We start from the raw sequence: 17,976 nt of genomic DNA, 5'->3' as shown, positions 1-17,976 counted from the left end.
AACCTGAGTGTTTTGATGCTAGGTTTGATGGAGAGAGGAAAAATATGATAGGACAAGATGGTCCAGTGAGAGTAGTAAGTAAGGCCTGTGTGTTCAGATTCCTCTTGATGTCCCTCTGTCTTTGGAGTCACTCTGTAGCCCTGGGTGGAGTGCCGTGGCATCACAGCTCACAGCAACCTCAAACTCTTGGCTCATGATCCTCCCACCTCAGTCTCCTGAGTAGCTGGAACTATAGGCACCTGCCACCACACCTGGCTAGTTTTTCTATTTTTAGTAGAGATGGGGTCTGGCTCTTGCTCAGGCTGGTCAGAACTTCTGAGCTCAAATGATCTACCCACCTCAGCCTCCCAGAGTGTGGGGATTACAGGTGTGAGCCACTGCACCCAGCCTGTATTTGGAGGAAAGAAAATTCTCTTCCGAGGATGTGGAGGCACCTGCTGCAGAGAAGAAAGCAGGGTGCAGGTCAAAGAGTCCTTTCTGCCATTTCTAATTCCTTCAGCTTAGAAGGGTCAATGTGCCAAGGGCCTGGATTTGGGGGTAGTGTGTCTCGAATCCCATCAAAGGTATTTGTCTCAAGAGCATTCCCAGTCCACTCTCTGCATGCAAATCTGTCAAGACTGCTCTGTAAGAATATTGTGGAGTGTCTGTGTACATAAAAATATTTTTAGTAAAAATAAAAATTAGTGAACAGCAATGCATGACTACACTGAAACATCTAGGAAATAAGACAAAGGTGATAAACTTGAAAATGACTGTGTAATTGTCTTATAGAATACATATCCACAATAGCTTTGCAACTTTACTTTCCACGGAAAACACGCAACATGACTACAAAGGTTCTCATTAACCCGTAACAAAGTGGAAAAGCCGCTGAGCTAATACCAGACGCTCTTCCCGCCGCTCTCCTGTTCCTCTTTCTCGCTATAGTTTCCAGATGTCCAGTTAGCTCTGGCACGTGCCCTTTTCCTTAGGGTGCCTTGTATAAATAACTGTTCTAAGCATATCAATATACAATCAAGACAATGGAAATATTTGCCGTTCCTATCATTTCATGTTTACAAAGCCAACTTTAGCAGCAAACATTATCGACCTCAAAAGGCAGCAGGTCTAGAGACTGCTAAATAAATAATTCTGAGAGGTACATGGACTAAGGTCATGATATAAGATCATAAACACTCTCTGGGAAGAATAAGACCTGATGTAGAAAATAAAAGATATCTGAGAAAATTTAAGTATTTTTCTGGATAAAAGTAAACGTTAATAAACAATGAGATGTCTCAAACTGGAGGGGTAAAAAATATATAACATGATATGTGCTTGCACTGACTTAATTATAATTTACAAAGAACAGAATTCAGATGAATAAGGAAAAAATTGGGAGAACCTTTCTGAATGACCTTCTTTTTCCACCTTAAATGTAATAATATGAGAACTGGAAATGAATTCATTTCCTACACACTGCAGGTTAGGCTAGCGTGAGCAACAACTCACCATATGCTAAACTCAAATAGATGGTAAATGCAACCAAAAACAGGACAATTTTAATGCTCTAGAAAGGGCAGCCTTTTCTCTAACTGCGGCTTTCCAATTGTCTTCTAGCTCAAAAATGTTTATGTCAAAGGGGCTTATATTGGTATGAAATATTCTGCTTTCCTTCAAATATATGGGAGTGGGTAAGATTATATTCTTTTCTGCAGTGTATACAATTCTACAATGAAAAAGTTAAAAGCTCTCCTGTAGGCCAAGCACAGTGGCTCATGCCTATAATCTCAGCACTCTGGGAGGCCAAGGTGGGAGGATCCCTTGAGTGTAGGAGTTTGACACAAGTCTGAGCAAGAGTGAGACCCATGTCTACTAAAAATAGAAAAATTAGCTGGGTATGGTGGCAGGTGCCTGTAATCACAGCTACTCAGGAGGCTGAGGCAGGAGGATTGCCTAAGCTCAGGAGTTTGAGATTGCTGTGAGCTACGATGACACCATGGCACTCTACCCAGGGTAACAGGGTGAGACTCTGTTTCAACAAACAAAACAACCCCTCCACCCCTGAACTCTACCGTAATAAAAAATAAACTGAAAAGTTTTACAGCTGGCCTCCATACCTCAGTGGTTAGTGCACCAGCCCCACACACCAGTCTGGGCCTGATTAACAGAAAAAGAAAATTTTTTATACGTACAGTGAATTAAATAATTGAAGTTATTTATATAAAAATATAGCTATTTTTGGAATCTATGCATCTGAAGAATCTTAAGAAATAAAAAATGAATATAATTAAAATTTAAATTATAGTCTTTTGGCTAGCTATGGTGGCTCACACCTATAATCCCAGCACTCTGGGAGGCTGAAGCAGGTGGGTTGTTTGAACTCAGGCGTTTGAGACCAGTTTGAACAAGAGTATGACCCTGTCTCTACTAAAAAAAGTAGAAAAACTAGCCAGGTGTGGTGGTGGGTGCCTGAAGTCCCAGTTACTTGGGAGGCTGAGGCAAGAGGATCACTTGAGCTTAGGAGTTTGAGGTTGCTGTGAGCTGTGATGACACTTCACTCTACCCAGGGCAACAGAATGAGATTCTATCTCAACAAACAAACTTCAAATTATATCGCCACAGCCAAATATCAGCCAGTGATGGCTAATAATTAGGCCCTGTGGTGAGAACATCCCATCAGTGGGATGGCATTAATCATATCTTTATTTCATTTCTGCTAAGGAAACTATAGATGGGAGGGGTGAAGGGATTTACTAGATCTTGGAAACCCTGGTGGGGGTTTGAGCTTCAGTCCTCTAACTTCAGATCCTGGGTTTTAATCATCATTCTATTTTTTTATATGCTATTGCAGGCTTCATTAATCATCACTCTAAAGACTTTCCTTATGATGGGTAGTAACTTGGCTTTGTTGAGCTCACCTGTTCCAAAATCTCATAGCTTTACAAATGAATGCTTGCCTGCCTGCCTTCACGTTTATTGTACTGTTTTGCTCTCATTCACCAGCAGAGGGCGGTAAAATTCACCTCTAACTTGAGTCCAAATTCCTAAAAGAAATCCAGAGAATGACAGAATTAGATGGGAGTTTAAATTTTGTACTTTTATAAGTTAAGAATCCAAGATGACAGAGGTTGAAGTGAATTAGTGCAGATGCATGACTGGCTAGTTGTGGGGCCAGAGGACAGCTCGCATCTCCTGGCTTCCAAGATGGGGTGGTTTTCATGACCACCTAGGCGTGCTGGTGTGGAATGTTACAGAAAGCCAAGCTCAGCTTCTTACAAGTAAAGTTAGACTAGTTTAAAATAAATTTTTGTTTGCCTATCATGAAATAACCAACAAACATTAATTCAGCAAATTAATACACTGCACAAACTGAGTATAAATGTTCACAAAAGCAAAATTGAGAACCAAAAGAAGACAAAATTTCTCTTGGGTTCTATAAAACCACAATAATATAGTTACTTAATAATTACATTATTATACATTTTTAATTTGAATTAAAATGTGCTACGTTAAACATTAAAATGGATTATAAATCTGTGCTAAATTAAATGTTAGCACAGATTTATATTTTGAAATAGTGCCCTAAATTAAATGTTAGCACAGTGTTCATATTTTCAGGTAGAATATGAAATCTATTTAAGATATGCATTTATTTTATTTTATTTCTTTATATTTTTAATACAGTCTCATTCTGTTGCCCAGGTTACAGTGCCTTGGTGTCATAGCTCACAGCTACCTCACACTCCTGGGCTGAAGCAATTCTCCTGGCTTAGCCTCCCGAGTTGCTGGGACAATAGGTACCCACCACCACGCCTGGATGGTTTTTCTATTTTTAGTAGAGATGAGGTCTCGCTCTTGCTCAGGCTGGTCTTGAACTCCTGAGCTCAAGGGATCCTTCCCACCTCGGCCTCCCAGAGTGCTGGGATTACAGGCATGACCTGCCATGCACTGGCAAGATAGGAAACTTTAAATGTATTTTAAATTTAATAAATTTCCTTAAAAATAACTTTCAATGGATTTTTAAATCTCAAATGATGGCTAAATGTTAATATGAACACAATCGCACTTAGATACATTAAAGGCAAAGTCAACTTTACAGTTCCACAGACAATTAATGTAATTATTAATTGGTGACAAACCTTTAAACCAAAGACAGCTGATTTTTCTTTGATAATGACAGAGCTCTTATCTTGTTCTTAATTGAGCTGAAATTCTTTCTCTGATGATGGGATTCTGATATTTTCTTTGAGGCCTAAAAGCCAGGCTAGTTTATTAAGCAATAGTGGGTATTTTATTTGTAGCATTAGGGCACTATTTCAAAGTTGGAAGTTCCCCCAAGGTATGGAATAGAGAAAAGGAAAGTGAGTTGAGAAGCCACAGACAGGTGTAAATATTCAAAAATTTGTTAATGTGCCACTCAAAATAATGTTATTTTTCTTATTGTCAGCCCTCACATCACATCTGATAGAAGAAGGCTGACAAAAATTCTTTACATTAGTGGATGAGTAATTCTGATGGAGTTTTCCTTAACACAGGTTTACAGTTGGTTAACACAACTTTGTAGATTTCTTGAAAATCTTGGCTTACTTGCCTACGGCTTCTCCGGTGACACACCCAGGTGCCGATATTGTACCATGCAACAGTCATTTGATAAATAGCAATCTGGGGATCTTGACAGTCTTCCCAAAAGACTACAGTAACTTGCACATTGACAATATAAGGAACAAGTGATTAATTATTTGAGGTTTTCCTGGGTCTTTCACTTTGATCTTCTTGAGCAGTGATTTGGCAATATTTTAACTAGCTAGTATTCTGATGGCGGTGGAAATCATTTCAAGATTATAGAGCTTCTCTTTACTTGGCAATTGTTAAAAGGGCACAGTTTCTACTCAGTATTTTTAATGATGTGCAATTCAAATATAATACAGTATATAAATCCAAAAAATAAAATTCCATAAATTTCAAAAGAATCACACCACGTCAATATACAGTTATCAAAACAATTCACCCCCAAGCATCAAGTAAAAAGTGTGATACAATTTTTTTAAAAGTGTTCAGTTGAACATGATTGATTTTTTTTAGGGTTCAGTTATCTGAAATTTGGAACATTAGCTTAACTGAATGTGCAACTTGGAATACAGAGTGGAAAGTATTTACAAATGTGACTACAGCCACCAAGTGTGAACACTGAACTCTGAAAGTCTGCGGTGGTCATTGCTGTTGTCAAATCATTCACTGATTTCTTTTCAGCCTCTCCCTCTGTAATAAAAGTCGCGAATTCTACTTGCGCTTTGTGTTCTGTTTACTCCTGCATAAATACATTTTGTTCTGTTTACTTATTGATGAATAAAACGCTCTGTTCATTTTCCTATTAGAAATCTTCAAGAAGTGGAAGGAAAAGCAAAGACTCCTTTTGTGGCAGTCACGGTAAGAAACGTTTCACTCTTTCTTTAGTTGATTATATTTGGCATTTTGCATTCTCTCCCGTCCCTAAACCATGTTCTTCAATGAACATATAACTATCAGTTCTTGTGTTTCTGGTAAGCAGAATTAGAGACTTGTCAACAAGCTGGTAGGACATAAGCTCAGATGCTGCAAAAGCAACAACTGAACAGCCTAATGTTTCCTCTGTCACTCTGTTTTATAGACATCCGTCAACAGGAAGGCAGCTACGGACATGCGTCTTTCTGGGAATGCTTTACTTACTTTTCTTTTCTTTTTTTTTTTTTTTTTTTTTGAGACAGAGTCTCACTCTGCCACCCTGGTTAGAGTGCCCTGGTTCCATCATAGCTCATAGCAACTTCAAACTCCTGGGCTCAAGTGATCCTCCTGCCTCGGCCTCCTGAGTAGCTGGGACTACAGGCGCCCTCCACTGTGACTGCTAATTTCTCTATTTTTAGTAGAGATGGGGTCTCGCTCTTGCTCAAGCTGGTCTCAAACACTTGAGCTCAAGTGATCCTCCCACCTTGGCCTCCCAGAGTGCTGGGATTACAGGCATGAGCCACCACGCCCGGCCTTGTTTTACTTTCTTAAACGGAGTCCACCTTTATTAGATTATTGTTGACCATTAATGGAGATGGTTTGCATTTAATCCTGTCTGCTATGTCATTGGAGCTATCCACAAAGAACATTCTGGCTGTGCACAGTGAGACTATAATTCTCCTGTATTCCCTTCTGAAATTTTGGTTCAGCAGTCCGTATATAATGGCATTGAGGCAGCTGTTGAAATATGCCATGTAGTAACTAGCCACAAACAGCCACTCTGGGATCCTGGGGACCATGGTGGCTGGGTCAGAGGCCACAGCCAGACCAATGAAGTTTAGAGGAGCCCAGCAGATGGCAAAAAGGACAAAAACCACAAACATGGTGATGAAGTTCCTGAAGTCCTGTGGTCTCAGCCTGGGTTTGCTGTCTGGCTTCACCCTCCATCGGACCTGAAGAACCAGGACCCATATTCTCAGGTAACAGAAGGTGACGATGACCATGGGGACGATAAAGTGGAAAACCACCACCGCGATGGTGTATGCAGAACTGACGGACTGCGCGAACGTGCAGGAATAGATCCTGGGGTCATACTGGAGTGTCCCGGTCCTCAGGTTGGGCACGACGGCCACCACGGTCAGCAGCCATATGAGCAGCGCACAGCACAGGGAGCGCTTGGTGCTGCACAGACTGTCGTACCTGAGACTGTGGCAGATGTAGCAGTAGCGGTTGATGGCAATGCCAGTGATGTTGAATACAGAGCCGATGACGCTCAGGCCCATCAGAAAGCCGCTGACTTGGCAGTGCAGAGACCCCAGGTGCCACCCGTTGTTAAAGATGGACATCAGCACCAATGGGTACGGATACACAGCCACCAGGAGGTCTGCCACTGCCAGGCTCACCACAAAGATGTTTCCTGAAAGAGAAAGGTTTGCTGATTAATGCAGTTCACCGTTATTATGGAAAGGGCTCCAATGACCTGATACCACAGCCACTGCCACACTATAAATGAGGTGAAGGGTGTCTTCACCAGGAAGGAAGCTCACTGTTATCCTCATCATCTACAACCAGATGATCTGTCCACAATTGTCCACGAATTTCTGCATGGCCAGAATAGGGCATATTCCATGTTCCAAATTGTTGCCTCCCCTTGTTTTCTTTTGCAGTTTTTGGCCGGGGCTGGGCTTGAACCCACCACCTCTGGCATATGGGGCAAGCACCCTACTCCTTTGAGCCACATGCGCCACTCCCACCCCTACCCCTTTTTTTTTTTTTTAAGACAGAGTCTCTCTCTGTCACCTGGGTAGAGTGCTGTGGCATTATAGCTCACAGCAACCTCAAAATCTTGGGCTCAAGCAATCCTCCTGCCTCAGCCTCCCAGGTATCTGAGACTATAGGCACCCCCCTCCTCATCCAGCTAGCTTTTCTATTTTTAGTAGAGACAGGATCTAACTCTTGCTCAGGCTGGTCTTGAACTCCTGAGCTCTAGGGATCTTCCCACCTCGGCCTCCCAGAGTGCTGGGATTATAGGTGGGACCCACAATGCCCCGAAAGAGCTTCCTCCTTTGAAGGCTCCTATGGCACTTTATCTACACCGCCTTTAATTTAGATGAAATTATAACAAATTCCATTCAATAAAAACTTATTCAATACATATTTGGGCAGTGGAGAAGTAGGAATTAAAAGACAGGAAAACCTAGAAAAACAAAGAAAAGTACAGCAGAGTCAGAAACACACAGAAGAGGAAGCAGGGGAAGCAGGCTTGGCAGGGAGGGACGGCGTGTTCCACCTTCTACTCTGTTGTCCGTAAACTTGGCTCTCCTGTATTTCTCAACTGTAGCCGATGTATATTTATCTCTTGTCTGTATCCCAGATAGTATAGTATCCAGGACAGTGACTTTTGCTTATATGCTTGATGAATTAATTGCTACCTTCCAACATTTGAAATAAAATAGGCTTTGTCCTCCAAGTTTCTATTTAATTAATTTTATTATTTCAAGGGAAAAAAATAAAATAGCAGGCATGATAGAATAAAAGTAAAATTTGTGCCACTTTGGTAGGAATTTCAGATAAATTGTCATAAAAGCCAATTTTTTTTTCTGTAGGTGCCATAGAATCGCAAACTCCTGGGATCAAGGGATCCCCTTGCCTCAGCCTCTTGAGTAACTGGGATTACAGGTGCCTGCCACCACACCCAGGTATTTTGTTGTTGTTGTTGTTGTTGTTGTTGGAGATTCATTGAGGGTACAAGAAACCAGGTTATACTGATGGCATTTGTTAGGTAAAGTCTCTCTTACAATCGTGTCTTGCCCCCAAAAGGTGTGGCACACACCAAGGCCCCACCCCCTCCCTCCTTCCCTCTTTCTGCTCTCCCTTTCCCCCAACCCCACATGTCCTTAATTGTCATTAATTGTCCTCCTATCAAAATTGAATATATAGGATTCATGCTTCTCCATTCTTGTGATGCTTTACTAAGAATAATGTGTTCCACTTCCATCCAGGTTAATACAAAGGCTGTAAAGTCTCCATTTATTTTTAATGGCTGAATAGTATTCCATGGTGTACATATACTACAGCTTGTTAATCCACTCCTGGGTTGGTGGGCATTTAGGCTGTTTCCACATTTTATGTCCAGCTATTTTTTAAGAACTGAGGTCTCACTCCTGTTCAGGCTGGTCTCAAACTCCTGAGCTCAAGCAATCCACTTGACTTGGCCTCCCAGAGTGCTGGGATTACAGGTGTAAACCACCACACCAGGCTAAAAGTGAATTCTTTAAAAATTGGTTCTATGAGGCTTGGTGCCCATAGCACAGTGGTTACAGCGCCAGCCACATACACCGAGGGTGGCAAGTTCAAACCTGGCCTGGGCCAGCTAAATTGCTGCAACAAAAAAATAGCCAGGTGCTGTGGTGGGTGCCTGTGGTCCCAGCCACTTAGGAGGCTGAGGCAAGAGAATCACTTAAGCCCAAGAGTTGGAGGTTGCTGTGAGCTGTGACACCAGGGCACTGTACCCAGGGTGATGTAGTGAGACTCTGTCTCAAAAAAAAAAAAAAAAAATTGGTTCTATGAGTTCAAATTAAAGTTATAGGGCAAACCTATTTTGCCCCCTAGATCACTTTGAATTACCAACGAAATACTTAAATTCCTTAGTGGGCATATTTTAATAAAATTCTAACTCAAAATGTTTAATACTTTAAAAACACCTATAGCATATGAAATTCAGTTACAAATTCAATGATCATTTTTTACCAAGACTGCCATGAAAACAAACTGTCCTAACATAGATTTATTTTCAAAAGAGCTTAAAAAATAAAATCACAAATGATGTCATTAATTGCTTTCATGGGTTTCGTCCCCCACTCCATTTATTTTACAGTAATTATGTTTTATTACTGTCCAAGTAATTACATTAATTGAATCATTAGTTTAATTTGCACAAAATTAATCCTATTTCACAAATGTTTGGAGAAAAAAAAAATGAAGCCCCAGACTGTGCAGAGGTGGCCTGTCAGACAGGTGGCTGGGAGCGACAGCACTGGACAGCATGTGCTATCAGGGGCAGGAGGGGAACAGGAACTTCTTTAATGAACTTCGCCACTTAGGAGTAATTAAATAATTTAATCACAATTATACACACTACAAGGTCATCAATTCCATGCTCTGCTCTTTGAAACTCCAGATTAACAATGAATCCATTTTCACAGACATCCAAAATTCTATACAACCAGAATAATAGTGCATGGAGAAATTTTATTTATATTTATTCATTCATTCATTCATTCATTCATTCATTTAGAGACAGAATCTTACTCCATCACCCTGGGTGGAGTGCCATAGCATCATCATAGCTCCCAGAAACCTCAAACTCCTGGGCTCCTGACACAATGCCAGGCTAGTTTTTCTTTTTTAGTAGAGAGCGGGTCATGCTCTTGCTCAGGCTAGTCTTAAACTCCTGAGCTCAAGTGATCCACTCCTCTCAGCCTCCCAGAGTGCTAGGATTACAGGTGGGAGCCACTGTGTCCAGCCCAATTCTCATGACTGCTGAAGTTCCAGTTACCATCTACCAACTAACTTTTATGTTTCTCTTGAACAGTTTTTCTGCTGTATAAATACATTTCTACCCTTCTGCCTTTGTACTTCATGTTTTATTTTTATTTGAAAATAAAAGGAACAAAAGCTTTGAAGTGCCTCCATAGAAAGCAATGACTTTCAAAGTAGGAGTCATATTTTACACAAACTTAGCATGGTGTCTTGCATTTTGACAAACCATCAACAATTTATTGACAATTTATTGTCTATTTTATACTGCGAGAATGTGATAAGTATTTATTAAGTAAATGTTTGATCCAGTAAGCATCTAAACTGTTCAATATAAAAGTATGGGCTGGGCCTGGTGGTTGACAGTTGTAATCCCAGCACTCTGAGGGGCTGAGGCAGGTGGATGGCTTAAGCTCAGGAATTCCAGACCAGCCTGAGCAACAATGAAATCCCATCTCTACTAAAAATAGAAAACTAGCCTGGAGTAGTGGTAGACACCTGTAGTCCCAGCCACTGGGGAGGCTGAGCCAGGAGGATCTCTTGAGCCCAGGAGTTTGACGTTGCTGTGAAGTTTGAAGCCATGGCACTGTATCCAGGGCTGTAGAGTGAGACTCTGTCTCAAAAACAAAAACAAAACAAAACAAAAAAACCCAACAACAAAAGCAAAAACACAATATGAAATTATGCATGTTTGTAAACCAGAAGCTCAGCAACCCCAGTTCACCCCCATGAACCTGAATATTCAGCACCACGGAGGTATTTCTTGTCTCCTGTGAGACTGATTCCTTCAATGTGATTGACAAAAGCGTACAGCTCTGTGGAAGGACAAGACTTTAGGCACCTCAACCAGAAAATCCAGAAGTTTATTTCTCATCTGCCGCTGTATTAAATTTCACTAATAGTTACTGATATGACACAGAGTGCTCAGGTTTCAGGTCAACCTGATTAGCCAACCTACTCGAGAGGGGCAAAAATGAAGGTGCTCTTTAAGAGAGCAACAGAATTCTGCACATGTGCAAATGCTTCTTTAAAAACAACCCATCAAGTGCCTCTTGGAAGCCTAGAAAATCCTCAAGGAGTGTATTAATTTATCTTTTAGAAGACAGTATTTCTGAGAGCTAGGCAACCTAAAAATACTTAGACAAAATGGGAAAACTCAAGGCACCTTGTGAAGATCTTACTTCAAATATTCTAGGGATAATGTTTTTCTTTTCTTTTCCCTTTTTTTTTTTTTTTTGAGACAGAGTCTCACTGTGTCATCCTGGGTAGAGTACCTGGCGTCATAGCTCACAGTAACCTCAAACTCTCGGGCTCAAGCAAACCTCCTGAGTCAGCCTCTCATGTAACTGGGATTACAGATGCCTGCCGCAACGCCCAGGCTATTTTTAGAGAGGGGGTCTCACTGTCTTGGTCGGGTTGGTCTCAAGCTACTGAGCTCAAGCAATCTACCCTCCCCTGCCTCCCAGAGAACGGGGATTGCAGGTGTGAGTTACCCCCACCTTTAAAGATGTTAATAAACAAGGAGCGGAATATGCTCTAGGGACTCCAGGGAGATTTAAAATAACTTCCAAGTCAGATCCTTTTCAATGCAGGTATTTTAAAAACAGAACCATCAAATAGTAGTGAGAACTAACAACAGGAGGTTTAATATGGGAGTATTTTATCCCTGGTTAACTTTCAAAATTGCCAAGAGAAAAACAATTCTGAAAGCTAGCTAAAAATGAGCTCTCTGCTACCTAGGATTAATCTAATACTGAAAATTGCTGTCAGGAATACTTTCAGATGAATAGCTGGAGGAAGCCAGGATGACACCCACATTCAATGGTGTACTTCAGAGTCCACAACCACTGTCCTCGGGTCTCCAGGGAATTCTGGGAATTACTTTGACAAATTTGTAAAAACAGGCTTCTATAACAACGCACCACACAGACCAGGAAAAAAAGTCATAAAAAAATTTAAACAACAGCCAAGGACGTAGAGGAAAAAAAAAAAAAATCAATGAACTGTCTCTAAAAGTAAAAAACTGCCATGAACCAATAATTTCAAATATTATGAAGGACTACGGGAAGAAAACAACAACAGCGCTAACAAGAAATCTATCAGAATGGAAGTTTTATTAAACATGGACTTTGTTAATTTGAAAACAATTTCCAGGTCTGTTCAATACAAGTTAGATCATAACTTTTGGAGTGCTCGAATACTTGACCAAGAAAATTATTATAGCTTCCAGAGTTGATCACTTAAACTTAGGGAGCAGCTTCAATGTTGAAATAATCAGTCTCTAAATCTCAGGACTACTTTCTGTGGAGAGATAATGATTATTACAAAAGGGAAAACGGAGACAGGGGAGAATTTGTGTCATCTGCATAATGTTGCCTATGAGAATTAGATCCTAAACCTTCAATTTCTAGCAGATTTCACTTTTGAACAGTTCATTTGGCCTACTTGTTTTAAAAATACACTTAAAAGCCAAGTGTGGTGGCTTACACCTGTAATACTAACACTCTGGGAGGCCCAGGCAGGTGGATTCCTTGAGCTCAGGAGTTTGAGACCTGGGAGGCCAAGGAAGGTGGAATGCTTGAGCTCAGGAGTTCGAGACCAGCCTGAGCAAGAGTGACACCCCTGTTTCTACTAAAAAGAGAAAAACTAGTTGGGTATTGTGGTAGGTGCCTGTAGTTCCAGGTACTCGGGAGGCTGAGGCAAGAGGATCCTTTGAACCCAGGAGTTAGAGGTTGCTGACTCTGTCTCAAAAAATAATAATAAAATAAAATAAAAATACACTTAAAGAGAAGTGAACATTTACAAAATAAAAACAATCTGAAAAACATTTACAAAAAAAAAAAAAAAAGAATCTGAACATTGCCAAATTAAAAAAGACGGGGTCTCACTCTTGCTCAGGCTGGTCTCGAACTCCTGAGCTCAAGCATTCCACCTTCCTCACCCTCCCAGAGTGCTAGGATTACAGGCATGAGCCATCTTGCCCAGCCTAGACAAGAATATTTCTAAAATGCATTACACCCCTGTAGCTTTAAGTAGAACATACTGTACACGGTTGGACCTGTCCTTGATGAAAAAGGACATAATTAATAAGTATATTATTGTCCTGTGCTGCTTTCAGGAGCAGTTAAGGGTACAGGGCTATCTGCTTCTTTACAACGTGCCTGCAAAAGTTTGTCCTTGTTCAGTTTTTGAGACCTGTTTTTAATGAGTCTATTTTAACCCATGCTGCTTGCTATTATGTGCTGTTTCTTTATATGTAAAGAATATTTCTTCTCATTTCCTGCTTGTCTATCAATACCTAGATGCTAGCATCCAGTTTTTTGAAACTCTTAAATTGTAACAAACTTGTAGATGACAGCTTGTCATTTTTGCTAATTTCCATTTATTGGCTATATTCTACTTAGGTTAGATTGCCAGATAATTAGATTTTGAATAGTTAACATATTCTCATACCCTCACTTTATACCTTCTTGGGCGAGGTTTTATGGAAGTGAAATGTATATATAGAAAAGTGCATGAATTCTAAGCCTGCAGATCAAAGATTTTAATTGTTATGTTCATCCAGAAAGAAACAAACATTAACATTTCTTGCTTTGTCCTTTTCAAAGAATTTTCACATGCATCATTTTTCTAGGTAATGGCAATTATCACGTGAGGCTAAAAGACTAGGTATTATCTGTATTTGACAAATATGGAAAATGAGTTTGGGTAACTTAACTGATTTCTCAAATCAGAAGGCAGGTAGCAGGAATATAATCCTACTCTTCCACTGTAGGAGGCGTGGAGATATACTATGATATTTACTTAAAAAAAATTATATGGGGGCTGGGCACAGTGGCTCATGCCTGTAATCCCAGTACTCTGGGAGGCCAAGGTGGGTGGATTGCTTGAGCTCAGGAGTTCAAGACCAGTGTAAGCAAGAGTGAGACCCAATCTCTAAAAAATATATGGGCGTTATGGATATCTGTATTCCCAGCTACTCAGGAGACTGAGGCAAGGGGATCACTTGAGCCCAAGAGTTTGAGGTTGCTGTGAACTATGATGCCACCGCACTCTACCTGGGGCGAGAAAATGAGACTATTTCTCAAAAAAAGAAAGAAAAAAGAAAGAATATGGAAGCATCAATTCCAGTCTGAAATTTTATACAGGAGCAGTGCTAGCATCCTTTTGGCACCTTAGAGTCCAGTGTGCAGTGATTTTCAAACGGTGTGCCACGGAATTCTGGTGTGCTGTGAGAGGATCTCAGGTGTGCCATGAAAATTTTTAAAGATCATTAATTAAATTATTTTCAAATGAAGTTCAGAGCACAAAGTATATTTTTTCTCTTACTCTTTTTTTTTGGTCAACAGTATTTATTGATTTATCTATTTTTATTTTATTTTTTGAGACAGAGCCTCACTCCATGAGGCTGAAAATTCTTTGAAAAGGATAAAATTCTTTGTTGCCCTGAGTAAAGTGCTGTGGTGTCATAGCTCACAGCAAACTCACTTGGGCTCAAGTGATCCTCTTGTCTCAGCCTCCTGGGTAGCTGGGACTATAGGCGCGCACCACAACGCCCAGGTTGATCAACATAATTTAAGTGTGCCGTGGAAGTTTAACTATAGGTTCAAGTGTGCCATGAGACAAAAAGGTTTGAAAAACACTGCTGTAGTGGTTGTTTGGAGTTTGTGTCTGCTGTGACTGGGGTCCCTGCCACACAGGTTGTTAAACATTTTACATTTCTTCCCTGAGAAGTGAAATACAACATGGTCCCTTGAGGGGAGAAGGAGAGAACAAATAACTGCCAGTATAACAGATTTCCAAAAGAGAATGCTAGCTCAAAGCTTAGACCACAGTGATCTTATTTCTTCCATTCTCTTTTTTCTTTTCATTCTTAAAGCCAACAAAATACATGTAATTGAAATGGAAAGACTGAATATTCATCAAAAGTTATAAGTAGCATCCTCAAACTTGTATTTGAATCAGCTATGACTATCACCGTTTCAAATTACCATCCATTCTGGAAAGCCTCCCAGGGTCTGATTTACTTCAGCAGATCTGAATGAAATGTCCCAATTATAAAAACATGAAAGTCCAAAAGCTTCACAGATTAAATCTCACTATGGGTTTCCCAGTTCAGCATCAGGAATGTAATATTTTATAGATTGTTCTCTTAAAAAGTTGCTTTGGCAAGTAAAATAATAAAAGAATGTGTAAGGAGCACTTTTCCTAAGTTTCTTTCTTTTTTTTTTTGCAGTTTTTGGCAGGGGCTGGGTTTGAACCCACCACCTCCGATATATGTATGGGGCCGGTGCCCTACTCCTTCGAGCTACAGGTGCTGCCCCCTAAGTTCTTTTTCATATAATACAGGGGAGCAGAATTCTCCAGGCAAATGGGAATCCCCTTTTTTTGAGACAGAGCTTTACTCTGTCACCCTGGGTACAGCATTGTGGTATTATCGTTGCTCACAGCAACCTCTAACTCTTAGGCTCAAGTGATCTTCCTGCCTCAGCCTCCCGAGTACCTGGGACTACAGGTACCTGCTATAATGCCCGGCTAGTTTTTCTATTTTTAGTAGAGATGGGGTTCTGGCTTTTGCTTAGGCTGGTCTTGAACTCCTGAGCTCAAGGGATCCTCCTGCTTCAGCCTCCCAGAGCATTGGGATTACAGGCCTGAGCCACCATGCAGGGCACGGGAAACACTTTTTGAAAGAAAGTTTCCGAGTATCTGCCAGGCACTGCAGCTATTAATGGCAACGAAGCAGGGGGTGCTGCAGACTGAGCTCTGGAAATGACACCTGCTGCTTACTGCCTGAGACCCAGTTCCTGTTCTGTGTATTGGGCCTCACAGGCACCCCTGCAGGGCTGACCCCCGCATTGTCAGCTACCCCAGTGCTTAGAACAGTGTTTGGCCTCTAGAAATCTGCCTTTCTAGCTAGAAGGGAATGAGCCTCTTCTTGAAGGCAGGATTCCTCTAGTTTAAGTCAGTCACCTATGACATGATCTTATTCAATTTCCTAACTCAAATTCAATATGTATCATGAGGTGCTTGTACTAATTTGTAAATTATGCACTGTGCAAGCATCATAGAAAAAAAAAAAAAAAGCAAGGTTGGGCCCAGGGGGCTCCGGTAAAAGGATCCAAACAAAATTATAGCTTTTATCAACTTGCTTAGAACAACTTTTGTTTGCTTGGAATAAAAATACCGATTTCTGCCAAATATTTTAGCGCAAGGCTCCTTCCCTGGCCTTTCTCCCAAACGTTTGCCTCCAATTATAGAAGCAGAATGTTCACAGGACCAAATATCTAATTGTCATTTATAGGCCAGAACAGCTAGTGTCCTGTGGACAAACCAACTTAAATGCATGGCTCAGAGGCAAAAGAGAGTTTAACTCAAGCACCAAATTATCTTGAGTTGTACATGTTAAGTAAATAAAGCCTTTACTACACTCTTTACTACAACAGCTTCTGTTTTAAAATGTGAACTTACTCACTGGGAGGAGCACCGGTCTGCTTTCCAAAGCATATGTAGGAGCCTCGGGTTCTTTGTCAATCGTATGCAAGTAACTCCGAAGAAAACCAAAACGGCTGCTCCATCATTTGGCCCGCGTGTATGTTGTCCCTTACTTTAACCAAGTTGGGGAAACTAAATTATGGGTAAAACCAAGAGATGCCTAAGTTCTTTGGTCTGATTTGAAAGAGCTTCTTGAGGAACCTTCTGCAGCCTGTGCCAGGGGCCTCTCAACCTAAAAACGATCAGGAGAGGACACGCGAACCTGGGGCAAGGGACAGCGACGCTGGCAGGGTTTTCCACCCCTCGCTAGAAACCCCTCGCGGTCTTTTGTAAGATGGGCGGGCTGGAGGAAAATGAAAACTGACTCCAAGTCCGCAGTTTTTAAGAAAAAGAAGGGAAACTTCGCTGGGGAAGGTACGTGAGGGCGGAGGATGCGGGAAGATGGGACAGCCGGCCCCCGAGCTCCTACCTGCGTTCCTGAGCTTCTTGTTCCGAAACACGGACAGGATGACCAGGAGGTTGCCCAGAATGTCCACCACAATGGTGAAGATGAGGATGGAGGCAAGGGTGGAGGTCAGCCACGAGGGGCGCGACCGCGCGCCAAACTCGCCTCCCGGCGCCTGCTGCGAGGCGTTGAGCAGGGCGCTGCCGTTGCCCTTCATGGTGCGGCGGTCCCGGCCGCGCCCCTGCCGCCCCGGACCCCCTGCGCGCCTCTCGCGCCCCCGGATCTCCTCCGCGCGGCCGGGATGCTTTGCGCCCCTCTGCCCGAGCCCCAGCACCTTAGGGTTCCCGGCCGCGCGCCCAGAGCCGCCTACCCATCCCCGCGCCCGGTCGCAGTCGCGGTGGTCCTGCCGGCTCAGCGCTGGATCGCCACCGCCAGGTGACAGCTGGTGTCCGCCGTCAGGCAACTTGGAGTCCCAGGCTCTCGGCTGGCGCCCCGCGCCACGTGCCAACAGCTCCCCAGTGCGGGAGCCCCGAGAGGCCTCTCCATCCTCATGGGGACATCGCGCCTTTGTTCACTGCTTTGGGTCTCCGGGAAGGGGACTTTCCACCCAGTGGGGCTAAACTGCGTGGGCTCAAAGTCGCAATCGGATACTTAGCCACGATGTGCCCCAATTTCTCTGCCTGCAAACCAGGAATGAAACACTAACCTGGCAGTTAGTAAGATCTGAAAAAAATCAAGGATTCTTTTCATTTGTGTATTGCACCTATGAACATGGTGCAAGATGTTTCCCATAATGAAATCAGATTTAAAAAGAAAATGTAAGAATCAATATTGGAAATGATAAGAGTGTATGTACTTCTTTAAATACCAGTAAAAATGAGACAGAACGCATAATTAGGAGAATGTATGTGACAACAATCAGTGTAAAATTGCTAGTATATGCCTTAACAGGGCAGTCATACCATATTGAAAACTTGAAATTTTCATCTTCCCCGTATACTTTATGCCAGCCAGATAAAAATAACAAGTGGCTCTAA

At 41.9% G+C, this 17,976-nt stretch overlaps 1 protein-coding gene across 1 annotated transcript; it reads right to left on the bottom strand.

Moving 5' to 3' along the window:
* Positions 1-6,006: 6,006 nt before the first annotated feature.
* MTNR1A (melatonin receptor 1A) lies at positions 6,007-17,170 on the bottom strand. Its single transcript, XM_053595738.1, has 2 exons — positions 16,964-17,170; positions 6,007-6,880 (listed from the first exon to the last, which is right to left on the bottom strand). The coding sequence occupies exons 1-2, from the start codon at positions 17,154-17,156 to the stop codon at positions 6,012-6,014; spliced, it is 1,062 nt and encodes a 353-aa protein (XP_053451713.1). The 5' UTR covers positions 17,157-17,170; the 3' UTR covers positions 6,007-6,011.
* Between the last annotated feature and the right edge of the window lie 806 nt (positions 17,171-17,976).

The sequence above is a fragment of the Nycticebus coucang genome, chromosome 1 (assembly GCF_027406575.1).
Source record: "Nycticebus coucang isolate mNycCou1 chromosome 1, mNycCou1.pri, whole genome shotgun sequence".
In the NCBI taxonomy this organism is placed as follows: Eukaryota; Metazoa; Chordata; class Mammalia; order Primates; family Lorisidae; genus Nycticebus; species Nycticebus coucang.
This window is presented reverse-complemented; position numbering and strand designations above follow the sequence as displayed.